General features: G+C 37.8%; 1 protein-coding gene across 3 annotated transcripts in view; it reads right to left on the bottom strand.

The window, feature by feature from the left end:
* The window catches only part of MAGI2 (membrane associated guanylate kinase, WW and PDZ domain containing 2), a 712,008-nt gene that overhangs the window by 62,923 nt on the left and 634,203 nt on the right, over window positions 1–14,882 (bottom strand). Inside the window, exons 13-16 of one of the 3 annotated variants that reach the window (XM_083859299.1) lie at window positions 14,341–14,382; window positions 9,003–9,094; window positions 2,871–3,063; window positions 1,808–1,894 (exon numbers count right to left, since the gene is read on the bottom strand). In XM_083859299.1, the coding sequence (XP_083715425.1) occupies window positions 1,808–1,894; window positions 2,871–3,063; window positions 9,003–9,094; window positions 14,341–14,382 (414 nt within the window). The remainder of the gene's footprint in view (window positions 1–1,807; window positions 1,895–2,870; window positions 3,064–9,002; window positions 9,095–14,340; window positions 14,383–14,882) is intronic. The other 2 variants (XM_083859301.1, XM_083859300.1) reach the window with 2 other exon arrangements.

Below are 14,882 nucleotides of genomic sequence, written 5' to 3' on the forward strand. Positions count from 1 at the left end.
CTACACAATTATGCAGAACATTCAAGGGCAATCAGATAAAGCAAGCATGAACACCGACTGCTACACTAGCTACAAGAGAGGAAAGGAAAGTAAGAACAGCGTCTATCTGGATTGCAAAATCATTACCAAGTGCTATTCCCTTGTCTGCTGGTGGATCTGTCATCAAGAGGAAAATGTGACTGTTTAATCCAATAAAAAATTATTTGTGTTTGGATTACAAGAATTTAAGCAGGGAGCTAACAGAGTAATTAGGATTAGCTGCATAATGTTCTTCTTACAAGTTGATTAGCATGTTCAAAAACATTCAAAGAGCAGAGCTTTTATACAATGAAAAATGATCACAAGTAGTTTTTCTGTGGGTGTCGTGGCAGAAGCAGTGGTCATTTAAAGGTTTGGAGATGCTCTTGTTTGGCAAGTTCAAAAGTGCAGAAGTGAAAATGGAGTCCGTGCACACTTTAATATTGCTTTACAGCAACAAGAACAGGAAACAAGTTAAAACTTGTGGGATTACACATTTTTTAGTGTGAGCATTTTGGCAATGGAAAACAGTAAATTTACACTTCCAGACAGGAAAAAAAAAAAAATTCTTTGCAGATCTAAGTTATTTACACAAATCAGCATTTATTGACAGTTTTGATACAGAACTTTCAGATAAATGTAAGTATTATATTTTCTGTTTGGAACAATAAGAGTGGCAGAGAACTTTTACTGAATATGTGAAGAGCTCCCACATATACACATACATCCTAGGTAGAGAGTTTGCAAATTAGACCTTCAGTGTGTGTATATATTAATAAAATAAACAGCATCCAAGGACAAGCTGTTGTTTTCTCAGTCAGGTGTGTCCTTTAGCAGTCCTTCTGCAACTATGAAATAAAGTAATTAGAGAGTATAAAGAGGAAGAAAAACAAACAATTATTATACTCCTGAAAATTTCTAAGAGTTATTGAACCAAATCTGCAGCTAAATGCCATAGTCGGTGACAAGAGAATTCTCATTTTCTGGCTGTTGTGTTTCAGAAAGCTGAATATTGTTTATGTCAGTATGGCTGCAACAGAAAGGAAATTTTCTTACCCTGTAAGAGTGACCAAGAGCTGGCTTGGCCATAAAAGAATGCAATTGAATGCCATTAAATATAGGAAAAGAATGAAAAAGGAGGAAAAGCTTAAATGGCTATTTAAGTGTCAACTGTGCAATAGTTATTAATCAGAAAAATTACATTTTGCTCCTGCCTATGAAAAAGTGACATTTTAATCCATGCTGTTCCAAAAATCACATTTTCCTAATCAAACTGTTTTCCAGATCTTGTGAATTGTGATTTTCTGTTCCATGTCTGGCTAAGTATATGTACAAAATGGTAATTCCAGGTGAGGGCTAAGATACGTATATCAGCTACAGACAGGTAAAGGAAAACACCAGATCCCTCTGTTGTGTACATTCACGCTAGTGAGAAACTCCCATGAAATCAATTGGCCTGATATATTAATACAGCATTTTTCAGTCACGCCCAACATCAGCTGCTTTAAATTCTCCCACAAAGCTTATGCTGTAACACACCACATTAAAACCCTGTTCAGCTCCTGAAACGCTTCAACATGCTACACTCCCTTGGTGTGGCACTCCCAAGGCCCAAGAATAACTTCAGGTGTTTTACCAGCATGTTTACTGTCTGCACTGGAAGCCCAGGCTGGGGGGCAGACCCTTTAGTGTCTCACACTCAGCAGCGAAGGCCGGCACTGCTCTGTGCTGGCTTTGCTGACCCTGGAGCGGTGCTGGTGGTGAGGCTGGGCATTATTATTATTATTACCTTGGTTATTGGCCATTTTCCTCGCGCTGGGGGAGCTGCGAGGGGGCGTCGCACCGGGCGCGGGGGCACCTTTCTGGCCGGAGGACTCTGGAGTCAGTAACAGAAGAAAGTCAGTGCTGCGGGAGCCCGGCTGCAGGAGCTGCGGGGCTCCAGTTGGATGGGGACTGCGGACACGAAGGTGAGTGGGAGGGCGGCTTTTTTGGCACAGGAGCGAAGGGGAGCGGCGCAGGCAGTGACAGTGGATCCAGGGCACGGGCAGGCAGAAGACAGGACAGGCTGGGAATGTGGTTTTGCTCATTTCTGGTAGCCCAGTGAAGTGTACTCACCAAAAATGATTTAAAGTTCTTAAATAAAGTTCTTTCCTCAAGAAGGCACAGGTTGTAATGGAAGGTCATCAGATTCTCCCATTAAAGCTCTAATAGATGCTGCCACACATATTTTTTAAGGTTCTGATGCTTTTCAGCAATCGAGACTGATCTAAACATCTAATTTACTACAAATACTTCATATTGGTTTAGGTTCATTTTCTGAATGTGTCTGCTTGACAGAAGAATCCGTCCCTGTTCCTATGATCCACTTGTGCCCTACAGAAGATTTTCAGCCAGCTTGCATTGCAGTTCAGTGGGAAATTCCAGATGACATCAGTGAGACCAGAAATGGGCTTTTTACACATACAAGAGTGAAATGAGTTCCTGCCCTGAACAGTTAACAGTCATTGAGCCTTTCTCTTATTGACATAGTCAGCTCAAATGGCTTTAACTTAGGTGAATGTTTAGTCCCAAAAGTGGACAAAAGGAGACAGCACAGACCAAGACAGCATGGAACAAACCCAGAGCACTTATGATCACCACACCAGGGTTGCCAGCATGTTTCCACTTCCGAAGGAAACAACACTTGGAGTATTTTTGTCAGAGAAACAAGGGACACATATTTACAATTATTCTTTCCTCAAAATGACACAAACATTCACTTTGACTTCCTCTATTTCATTCAAAACAGCACTGGTTTGTGCTGCCAGCACTGGGATCTGTTTTCCCTTTCACCTTTCCCAGTCTCCACTCACCTGTGGGTAGCACCTTTCTCCTCACAGTAAGGTTGACCTGCCCATTTCGGGCAGCATTATGCATAAGATCAATCACATATCGGTGGGTTTTGCCGGCCACTGGGATCCCATCCACGTACACCAGCTCATCACCAGGGTGGAGACGCCCGTCTCTGTCTGCTGAGCCCATGGCAATTACTGCTCCAATGAGAATCTAGGCAGCAAAGAAACAAAATCTTGTCACACATTACACTGAGCCTCCAATTTAGTGACATGAATGGGTTGAACATAAAAGAGTGGTTGTCTCTTCTTTCTGAAATTAGGCTAGGTGAAGAAATCTGTGTATATCTGAAAGCTGTGCTTGTCCTCTTGTGGGTGTGACTAAAGATGCTTCCTTGCCTTTGGTAAAAAGGTTTTTCTTACCTGCATAGGAGAGATACACCAGAGAATCATAATCTGAGTTCTGCATGATATGTTCAAATCAAGATAATCTGTCTCTAAGGAGTGTTGAGTTTCTATAGACTAAATTATACAGAAGACCTAAAAAGATTAATTGCATGTAAGGATCTTTTTTATTTAAAATTAGCGAGCCTGTGTATTTCTTGTCAAAGGTTCTTCACTGCTGTGTGATTTAAGTACCTGGAGTGATATACCTAAGGACAGGAATGGAAGTGACCCCACTACACAGAGTTCACTTTGGGACTCTTTAGGGGAAAAGAAGAACTATATTAAATGTTATTACTTGTAATGAATGGCTGCTCAGGGAGTGCTTTATTAAAATGGAAAAAAGAGGAAAAAAGCCAGCTTGTATTGGACAGATTTTTTTTCCCAAATCAACACTTAAATGTAATTTGTATGGAACATATAAACTAGTAAAAAACCTGTCCAAAACATTTTATTGACTTTCTCCACTTTCTATGCAGATAATTTCACATACTTTATTAGAAGAAGACATATATATTTTCCCTGTGGAATAACTGGTAGAACAGTTGAGATTGATTCAAACAAAACCTCCTTTCTTTGAAAGAATATTAAAGCATTCACAGAGCGTGTTCCAAATTTTCTGCTCTCTTTTTCAGTGTGAGAGTCTGCACAAAATGATGGATATGACATGCCATGTGACAATCTGCTTTAAATAATAAAAAGATAACAGCTATGAAGCATTGCTTTTCATGATGAATTGCAAAGGCTAGATGTGGTAGTCACACAAATGGGCCTGTGGTTTTTTTGTGGTCTTAGCTGCAGAGTTGCAAGTATCTCAGCATAGTGTTTAAATGAAATCCCCTGTGGAGCCTGGAGAATTTCCCCCTTTTTTTAGCCTCCCTTTGGCTTACTTTTGCTTTCAAAACTTAGCAAAGAGAGAACATGATGAGGCTTTTTCCTGCTTTCTGGGGTTCCTGGGATCCTGTTAAGCAGTGCCAGGCTGAGTGGCTAGAGAGGCTGTTTCAGGTTCTCCATTCTGTTCTTCAAATGGTAAAAAAGTATACCTCAAAGCTTTGGAAAACACTTTGTGCAAAATTCCACTACGAAATAGGTAATTATGCTCCTTTACCAGACAGAAGAAAAGTTCTCCAAGGCTACATTTAGCTATATATCCACAAAATATTCTCAAAACTTTTGAGAATTAGGCATCTCATATGAGTAAGAATTTATTCCTAGTTATTTTGAGAAGAGATGGGTGATAACCCTCTGCAGCTTGGGAGTTTATAGGGACTGGCTTCCTCCTTTTGTTTTGTTGAGTGTTTCCAGTTTTTTCATATTTTTCTGACAAAATATTAAACAATTTGAGCATCTTTAACCTTTGGAAAAACAAAATGCAGATCACAGCATGGTAGATCATCAGTATACAGAGCAAACTGGAAAAACTCTAGTTCTGACTAAGTAATTATTGCTGATATTTCACATTTCCACCATGGAATTGTGTTACTCATCTCAGTGTCGGACTCCTAACATAAGCAGCAGAGTCACACTTCAAACACTTCAGCTAGGTGTGTTTGTCAAGATGATGGCCACCATATCTGTTATTTGGTATATTTAATAGCAGGAATAACTTAATTTTCTTACTTTTTCATTTTCTGTGTCTGAATTTGTTTCTTATGCAGTATCTGCTCTCATTTCATGGCTGAGAAGTTCCCATAATAGTTATCAATTCTACATGTAAAGCACAAATTGGAAAAATATATATCAGGATTATATTACCTCTGAAGTGTGGTTTCATACTGGCATGAGATTGCTTTGAATGCATGAGGAGAAGGATGATGGCATGTAAGCAATAAAGAGTGAGTTGTAGAGAAAAAATTCTTTTATTGTTTGAGATTAAACAGGACAAATTCTGGGATTAGGATGATTGTGGCAGAGCCTAATCTGAAATTAAAACCTGTGTCTATTAATTTATACAGGTTAATCTGCTTTGATACTGACTCTCTTTGTGATTATCTGAATTTGTATTTTGGTTTCTCTGAATATAACACAGTAGCTTCAGAGGCACACAGCAAAATTTAAGTATATACACATAAAGGGCAATTCACCTTATTTTAAGTGCCAGTGTTGTCTAAATCCAAGCTAAGAATTTGAAATCTGTCTAATCACTGCTAAAATAGGACTTCCCAAGGCATGGCCTTAGCCTAAAATTTAAATCTATGGATATCTATGTCTCAGAAAAGTGAAAAGACACTTAGAATGTATCTTTGCATTGATAATAAAAAGAACATAAACATGTATCTTGAGGACATTTTTGAGAAAAATCCCAGTTCGTCTGTGTTGAAAAGGTAAAACTCTTGGAGAAATTATGTATATGTTCTTGTGATTCTGAGTCTGAGCTGCATAAATTTATGAAAAATACATCTCCCCTTTGGGACAACAATTTTCAACTTCAGTAAAGTTCCAATTTATGTGTTTTTGCAACCTTTCAGTAATATTATAATTCACCATCACAGGGTGAGATTATCTCCAAATTCTCACTTTACTGGGAGACGTGATAAATTGCTGTTGTAGTGCAATATTATAAGATTTGAGAGGTGATTTGAACTGGCACAACTCATAGTCTTGATATTTGAAAGTTCTCAATAAATTTAAGTATTTCCTTTCAAAAGCATTTTTACACTACAAATATGGAAAGTGGAGTAGTACAACAGCATTTTCTCCTTCTAAGGTGCCAGGTACCTGGTATAACTAGAAGGAAACTAAGCTACAGGCCCTTTATAGTGTCAGTATTATTCTTCTAAAATAACTTTATTTGGATTCTGCTTCTTTGAAAAAGTTATTGCCTTATGCCAAAGAATCCATATTCCTTTTCAGAAAACAAACCACAAAGACAAAAGCTTCCTTTTGTTCTGCATTACCTGACTGCACAGTAGGAGAGCTGAAATAAAAATTTCAAAGCATCTCAGTTCTTGTTTCATAGGAAAGGCAGGGGTTTGGAAAACAGGCAAAAACTGTTTCTCCTTTTCTGGAGGTGAAAGGAATGGGAAAGCTGCAGGTAGGCTGCCCATGGGGGAGCAGGGAAGCAGTGGAGGAGAGATCAGAGTTAAGAAGTCTTGTACTTTGAATACAAAATAGAGGGACACTAGAAGGAGTACATCTGTTGTGTTTATTGGTGTTGAATTTGAGCAGTGAAAACAAGATGAGCAACAAGGAGGGAGTGAGAATTGAAGACCTCAGCACTGCAACACTTAATTCTAAGAAGGTGCCTTTTTGCCTTGTACAATCCTCAGCTTCAATTTAGCTTCTTCTTAACTCCTGAGGACTTTGAGAAATGTTTGCAAAGACATATGAATCCCATTGGATTGATAAGCCTTGGGGAAAAATGCTTTTGTGTGTGCAAGGCATGGAATAGAGATAGCAGCCTTGGGCTAAGGGCAGGATGAGAGCCTGTTCAACAGGACAGTGAAATGTGTTAAAGGGTGGTTCACAGAGGGCAGCGTTTTTGGTCCTGCTCCCAAAAAATAGCAAGGTGCTTATCTCTGCACTTGATATCCAGCTGTGGCTTTTTGACTTCAGACAGTAAAGTCAAGTCAGTCCTTGCTGAAGAGACACTAGAAAGAGCTGATCCTCTGTAATAGTTCAGTGCATAATGCATGTAGCTGCAGGGCAAAAGGCACGTTTCAAAATTTCTTTTCTGCTGGGTTGCTGAGCAGAGACTCAAGTCTCTCACAACTCCAGCATGTATTATGGATATGAACTACCAGAATATCAGATATTTTACATGAATTTTCTCTTAGTCCTTTAGGTTGAAATCATTCAGTTTTATATAAATAATCATCTTTTAGACAAGGCATTTGAGCTGCACTTTTCCCCATGAGATTGTCATAAACCTCCAACAAACAGAGCCAGTCAGACCCTTAGTCTGTGACTGCTTAATTATCCTTTTGTAGTGAAAAAAGCACTAAAGGAGACACCAAGAGAGCTTCTCACAAAATATTGATCAGCCTTGTCGCCAGGGACATTTTCCTGGGAGACAGGAAATGCCATTGGACGTTACTGTCCAGAGCAGGTAGAAGGAGATTTCCAAATCTTCACAGAATCATAGAATTGCTTGGGTTGGAAAGGACATTAAAAATCCTCTAGTTCCAATTTCCCTGCCATGCCATGGGCAGGGACATCTTCCACTACACCCTGTTGCTCAAAGCTCCATCCAACCTGGTCTTAAAGGTAATGCCTTTTCTAGGGTCATTTCCAGCAGTCTAAAAAGATCAAATGGAACATTTCCACTGACACCTCAAGATTTCCTTTTTGGCTTCACCCAGTAGGTGTGCTTTGAGAACTTATAATGACTGGGCTGTCCAGAAGGGACAGGAAAAATGCTTAGTTGGGGAATGTGCAAATGATGGCTCAGTGGCCTCATTTTATGTGCACTGGGACATGCTCCACAGAAGGAAGTTACATATCACAGGGGCTTCAGACACACTGCAAGTGTAGAGGAGGAAGCACTGTTGTCTTGGAGTCCTTCTGGGCAGCTATACTTTATATTTGAAAAACCATTGAAAATGCTTTTTCCAAACCAGACTGAATTTCAATGGCATTTGAAGCATATTTTTTCGAATACACTGCATTCTTTTCTATTTATGGGAGACATCAGTAAACTGTTAAGATTTATCAGTACTTTGACAGAGGCTGGCAGTTTTAAAATACAAGAGCTTTTTTGTTTCTCAAAGCCATGTGCTGGTTAACCTTAAGGCTTGAATGAAAAATACACTATCCTATATTCATTTGAATATGGAATATATAAATTATTGACAAGGAAATATACAAATCTAATAATTACTTATACATTATCTCAGAAATGTGGTAACACAGGACTCAAGCTGTGCTTAAAATTGTGATAATAAAGCCCTATCATTATCGACCTGAGATTAGTCCTAGCTGTCAGACTGTAGTTAACACCATTGAGTTTTTTTCTGAAAGAGCACTAATTTTGCTTGCTTTCAGAATTATAGTATTTAGATAGATCAGTAATTTATCAAAATGTGTACACATTTGTGGAATGTCCTGCACATTTTCTCCTTATTTTCTGGGCTTCTATACAGTTTCTTTTAAATATTGTGCATATGGTTTATTTCATATTATATTTTATTAGCAAACCATTCATGTTAATTTTGTTACCTGTTATTTGGTTACATGGGTGCCTCCCTCCTAATGGTATAAAGCTATCATTTTTATGCCTGTTGCCACACATGATGCTGTCATTTAGCCTGGAACACTGACTTCACTCCCTGGTGAGATCTTCTGTTTTCCAAAATAAACTGCATTGTTGACTGTGTCTTTTAACCACACACACACATTTTGCATACAAGTTGCCTATTCTGAAACATGGTTATGGATAGTCTTACATAATTGGATTTTTGGAATTTTCTGCTTGAACTTCATTTTGGAAAGTCCAGATTGAGACACGCCAAGCTATGCTCCTCAGTAATGGGATGAGTGATGCTCTGTTTCCACATAATTGCCTTCTTATTCTAACATAATTCTCTGTGACACTTTTTAGATGTGGACAAGCTGAGAGTTCTGTTTTTTTCTATGGATGAATAAAAGTAATTTTACTTGTAGCCTTAACATGGTGTCCATTTGGGTTCAGTTATATAGTAACATTTTTCTGACCTTTACACAGATTATAGAACGTGGAAGTAAAAGGAAAATCAGGAAGAAATAACTCACAGGCTGCCCAGGCTCATCTCCTCCCAGGATCCTGAAGCCAAACCCAGACTCCATTCTCCTAAGGTGAACATCCAGCTCCTTGTAATCGGGACCTGGTTTAAAGAGAAATCCCATTGAGCAAAGCATTTTGGTCTTGAGAATTTGCACCAACTTCCCTCCCACCTTGTGTTTATTGCATGTGACTAATGGCATCCTGGTTGGAGCTGGTGGAAACAAATGGGCCACAGACAAGGAGGAGAATTGAAAATGTAGGTGTCTCTTGGAGGATGGTTATGTTCAGTAGAATACACTAAACCAAACTAAAATACATTCACAGAAGAACAGTATGTAAAAGTCTGTCCAAAATAGAGGTTAAAATGTGTCTTCTTGCTAAAACTGACTGAATAATGGACTGCTGTTCATCCACCTCTGGGTCTTTAATTTGTCTTTCCTTGCAGCTCATTAAATCCTACAAATAAACTGAAATGGGAGATAGGGATGCATCAGTTCAACTCACGAAATACGAAAATCATTACAGGCCATTTAAGTTCCAAACACACACACACACACACACACACACACACACACACATATATATATATATATGTGTCTCTTTATGTAATGTAGCTTTTAAGTATTCCACTTCCAGTTAATACCCTCAATAAGGAGTTTTGATGAAAATAACCACTATAAACCTCAGACTCAGAGTTTAAATTGAAAGCTAACATCATTAACGTGAACTCTTTAATGCTACTCAATTAAAGCCTCAATAGCTTTATGAATCAATAAGGTTGCATTTCCATATGCCTGCCTGACCTGTCTTTAGACGTGTATTATGTTCTGTAATATATCAGTCGAGGAATATAGAGTCTTTTAAAAGTCAGTTTCTTATAAAGGTGTCTTTAGCTTCACTTGAAAGAACACAGTGTTCTGGGATAATAATAAAAATCATTATTATTATTTCAAATATTATAAAGTAGAACCATAAGCATTTAGAGGACTAAAAAGTTGTCTGTTGTCTGTTGTGACTATCGCTTTGTTGGCATGCTCATCAGAGATGCTTTGGACACACCACCTAAAGCAGCGATTGACAGGAATGGTCTTTCCTATGGATTGTACTCTATGTCTATACATTGTGATACAAAAACTTTTAGTCAGTGTCATCTTGTTGCTGACCCTAACAGAAAAAAGGGATGATAAGGTTTATTTCAGCAAACTGTTCATGAGTGTCTCCAGAGTGCCTTGTTCCCTCAGGGTGGAAGGGATTACAGATGGCTGAAATATGGTACTTCAGCAGCTCTCACTTATAGATCTCCCCTCAAAGCCATCAGTGGACACCTCGTAAACTGTGGAATTTGGCACATATCAAATGGTTTAGTGTGGGATTAAAGCCTGATTTGTTTCAGTCAGGTATTATTGCAAAGACAGATACAGAATGACATGCACTGGCTCTATACTATGACTATGCAATAAAAAACCTCTGTAAACAGCAACATAGTGCATTATTTCCACAATCTATACTGTTGAAAGTGAGACTGAAACACAAATATTTCAATTGGTAAAATAAAAGTATTACCTTTCCCTATCAACTTGCTTCTCATATTTAAGAAGACAAACCCAAACAGAACCAAACAGCTTATTACACTGAATTTTCCCATTTATTTGCTGTGTTTCAACACTAAGGAGCAAATGAATTCTGGGTATGTACAGTATGTTAGCTTAATGCAAATCATTTAAAAGTTGTGAGAGGCAAAGGAATGTCAGATGAAAGCAATACTGTACCTGGTTTGCTGTGCCTACAAGGATGGGGCTTAGCACTAGGGAGACAGTTTTGTAGATAGACACAGTGTGATCACCCTTTGTAGCCCAGGTTTAACAGTCAAAGGCACTGTCTCCAGCAGTCTGTCACAAACCCAGCACTGTCTTTATTGTGCACAAGTGAATGAAAATGCTCAGTTGGGAATACAAAAAGAAACTATAAGAATGTCAGGTTGTGAAGAATACTTGCTCTGGCAAACTGATATGAAAACCTCCCTCAGATAACATTGACAAAGTGTTTGCAACAGACTCTAAAAATAAGGGGTATTATTTATTTTTAAAAGATGCTGGTTTTCCACCCCATTTAGAATGGAATAGATAAGACCATCAAAAAGTTTAGGATAAAAAATATTGTACAGGGGTGTATTTTCTAACATAATTTGGAAGCCTTTGGATTAACTGACTGGGCTACAATGCTCGTTTCAGAAGAACCTTCCTTCCCAAAGACTTGGAATTCTGTGGAGCCCATTGTCTGCCAACAGGTCACTGAAAATTGCTTTAAAAAAATAACATTCTTTTCTGTCCTACTAAGGAAATAAAGCACTGGAAAGGAACCCCGGGCCATCAAGTCTAGCTTCCTGTTACTGCAAACCTCTGCAAGGAAGCAGCACACAGACCTTATCAGTAAAGACACAGCCAAAGAAGACACTGGCAGTTGAGCTTGTTTGTGGCCTTTGTGACTTGGTCACCCACCTTGCAGTATCATAATGTCACAGGATCTCTGATGCCTGACTGGCACACAAGCCTGTGTGCTGTTTCAGCTTTCATGTTGGGTATGATGTGACTCCACTGGCTACACTGATCACCTTCCCATTGCTCTAGAGACAGAGGAACCACAGATTCCTGAATTTACGTCACTGAAAGTGGACCTGACTTCTACCCTTGGTTTTTGTGCTTAAGTGATTCATGAAATAAGACAGAAGACTTACTGCAAGGCTCTCCAATAATAATCTTTCATTCTAGATACTTCTAGTAGAATTGCTTAGCTACTTTCTAGCCATTCATTGCTACATTTCATGCTAAGCACTGTCTTTTCCAGGCTAACATGGAAGTATTACAGTTATAACTGGCATTTTGTAAAATGTAAAGTATAGATTAATTAACCACATATCATTTGCTTGGTGTAAAAATATCAGTCACCAGGTTAGTCTGACCAACCAACTTTGGCTAAACTCCCTTTGCATAGTTGTCAGTTTATCTCCATATTAGCAGTTAGTCTTTGAGCAAAAATGTGTTCTAAAGCCTTACTGCTGCTGAGATCCTTTTTTGTTTCTTACCTGAAAGACAGGTAAGTTGTTCACTACTTTGTGCTTTTCCACAGGAGCTCATGTTTGGTAGATTTACTAAAAGCCCCTATGATTATGTGGCAGCAGTTTCAATATTCCTGAATATGCACTGATTAAGTATTCTTACCCTTGTAAATGATTACGTTTCATCTGATATTCCTCTAGCACTTGCTTCTCCAGGATTCTGGTACTATTTTGTTCCTCACAAAGGATTGTTAGACTAAATTTTGTGCTTTCTTGCTGGAGCAGGTTTTCAGTTGATCATACAGAGAAAATTACCTGTACTTACAGAAAATGACACTCCTGTGCCTTGCAATATACTACAAACTGCTGGTTAATACAACTTCATTATGGAAAATGTGTCTTTTTGTTTTCTCTTGCTAACCTAGATTAGCATCTTGTGGTTCATGCCAAGTAAGAAGTAACGAATAGGCTTGCAGGCAAGCCAATACTGATTTAACACTGTCTTTTCCAGTTTGTTTATCCTTCCAGTCAGCTTAATGTACCTTAATGACCTGTCTCCTACCAGTTTTACTGAAAGGAGAGTTTTGCCTTAAAGTCAATATTTTTGCTCATGTAATATGGGTATCCTCTGCCAGAGTGACAATGCTCCCTGTTAGTTATACCAGTTTGTTTCTTCTTTTTGTGTGAAGGAAAACTTTCTTAAGAGTTCATTTGGCCTGGAAGAAAAAACTCACATGAATTCACTTTGCTAGGCTATAAAACCAGCTGGCTATAAAAACCCCATGAATTTGAGAATGATATTGGACAAGCTGTGATCTGATCATTGCTGCACAATGAGGACAGTAAAGAGCATTGGGAAATTCTTTCTGGTTCCTGAATGATGGGGGATTTCCTTTAAATGTAATGGTATCAGAATAGATTGTTACTGAACAATAGTGAGATCTCACAGGTGAAGATGTGATTATCAACTTCCAGCTACCCTTCTGCATTGTATTCATCTGAATCACTGGGTGAACAACACACTGATAACCATGCACGTAGTTGTTTCTTAAATGTTGAGAAAATATACACCTGAAAAAGCTTGATTAATTTTCTGTATGAGACAAGTTGAACAAGTGCTATGTGATTTTACAGTGATAAACCATAAATGTTGATATAATTTTTTTTATTAAATCTCTTCTATAATGCAATTAAGGGAAAGATGAAGTGCTTTGGTGCAATAATTTTACAGTCTTTCTGGGTGTATTCAGCTACCTATTGAAAAGAAAAACTATTTTGGAATCTGTTACTGAAGATGGTGAAGATTTTTGTTACATGCAGATAATTATAAATTGTGAATTGTAATTGACACAAAAGAACAATAACTTCATCTGAATTTCAGATGCTCTTGAAAGATGTGAAAAGCTTGAAAACAGTGATGGATCTGCTCTGCAATGTGAGTTTTTTAAAAAAAGCATACATATTCCCTCTTAATATTTATAGACAGGAAAGCTGGCAAATAAAAACTTCAGTATGAAAATCATCAAAGAAAAGAAAAAAGAACTGGTGTGCTAACAGAATTATTCAATGTATAAACCCTACTGGGTTATGCAAAACCAGTCTGATGTTATATTTACTTTAGTATCTCTGTCCAACTTGTGTAGGACTGGAAAAACTTTGATAGGATTGTCAAAACAGCCTTTTTTTTTTTTTTTTTTTTTTTTTTTTTTTTTTTTTTTTTTTTGTATGGGATGCCTCTTTTAGCTGTTCACTTAGCATAACACTGCCAAATCAAATATTGCTGTTTTTAAAAAATGCCCATTGCCATTTTACATGATCAGTGTTGACTCAAACACCCCAGAAATCTCTTGATTTTGAATGTTTTTGCTTTTACATTTTTACAGCACAAGATAAAAGTATGAGAGCAAGGAATTGGTGATAGAATTAAGATAGAATTAAATTCAGATTTAAAAAAATGATTGCTTTAGCTTAGATTTGGGCATGAGCTATAGAGATACATTTGTATGCTTAAGAGTGAACACTAATATGAAAGTACACATAAAACACAGTAAAACATAAACAAAAACTGGCTGAGAAAAAAAGAAATACTTTTCCTTGCTCAAAATGCAAATCTATTATAAAAAGATTTGGCATAAGCATTATACAACCCCACAAAGATCATACACAATAAAATGGTGACTGGGCAGTCATGACTGTCCATTATCTTGAGAAATGATTTAAAAAGAAGAATAGGTAAAACATAAAATGAAGGACAACTAGTTTACAGAAAACAAAGGCTGAAGAATACTTGCCAGAGGAATCCGCTCGAAAACCAGTCCTGGGCAGCACTTGTTCTGAATAGGAAAATGGGGAATTAAAGGTGAAATACATTTCTCAAGTTATTTAAAGATGCAGCATCAATTTCTCTGTTGTGTTTTGAATTACTAAAATGCATTTTCTATTTTTTCTCGAAATTTTGTTTTCTCCTCCCCTCCTTCTTTACTTTCCATGTGGTACATGTACATATTCCTCCTAGATTAAGACCTCCCTGGCCATTTCTGTGCAGAGTGATAAAGATGGTGAGATGATAATGTTTCTTTAACATAATGTAGGTTCTGATAAAGATAAAATTTTTAGTTTGGTTAAAACTGTGAAAATAGTGACAATATTTGTGCTTATTCAAGTACAGCAATAAAAGGGGGAGTTAAATGGGTATGCTTGGATGACTTGACCTCAGATGACTTGACCCCTGCTTTTATACAACTCAATTGCAAAATGTCCTTTATCATCAAGAGGAAGATTTCTCTAGAGGGATATATGTTGCCAATAAGAACAACTGATTGTACATGAAGGT

The sequence above is a fragment of the Zosterops lateralis genome (genome assembly GCF_965231275.1).
Source record: "Zosterops lateralis genome assembly, chromosome: 4".
NCBI classification, from domain to species: Eukaryota; Metazoa; Chordata; class Aves; order Passeriformes; family Zosteropidae; genus Zosterops; species Zosterops lateralis.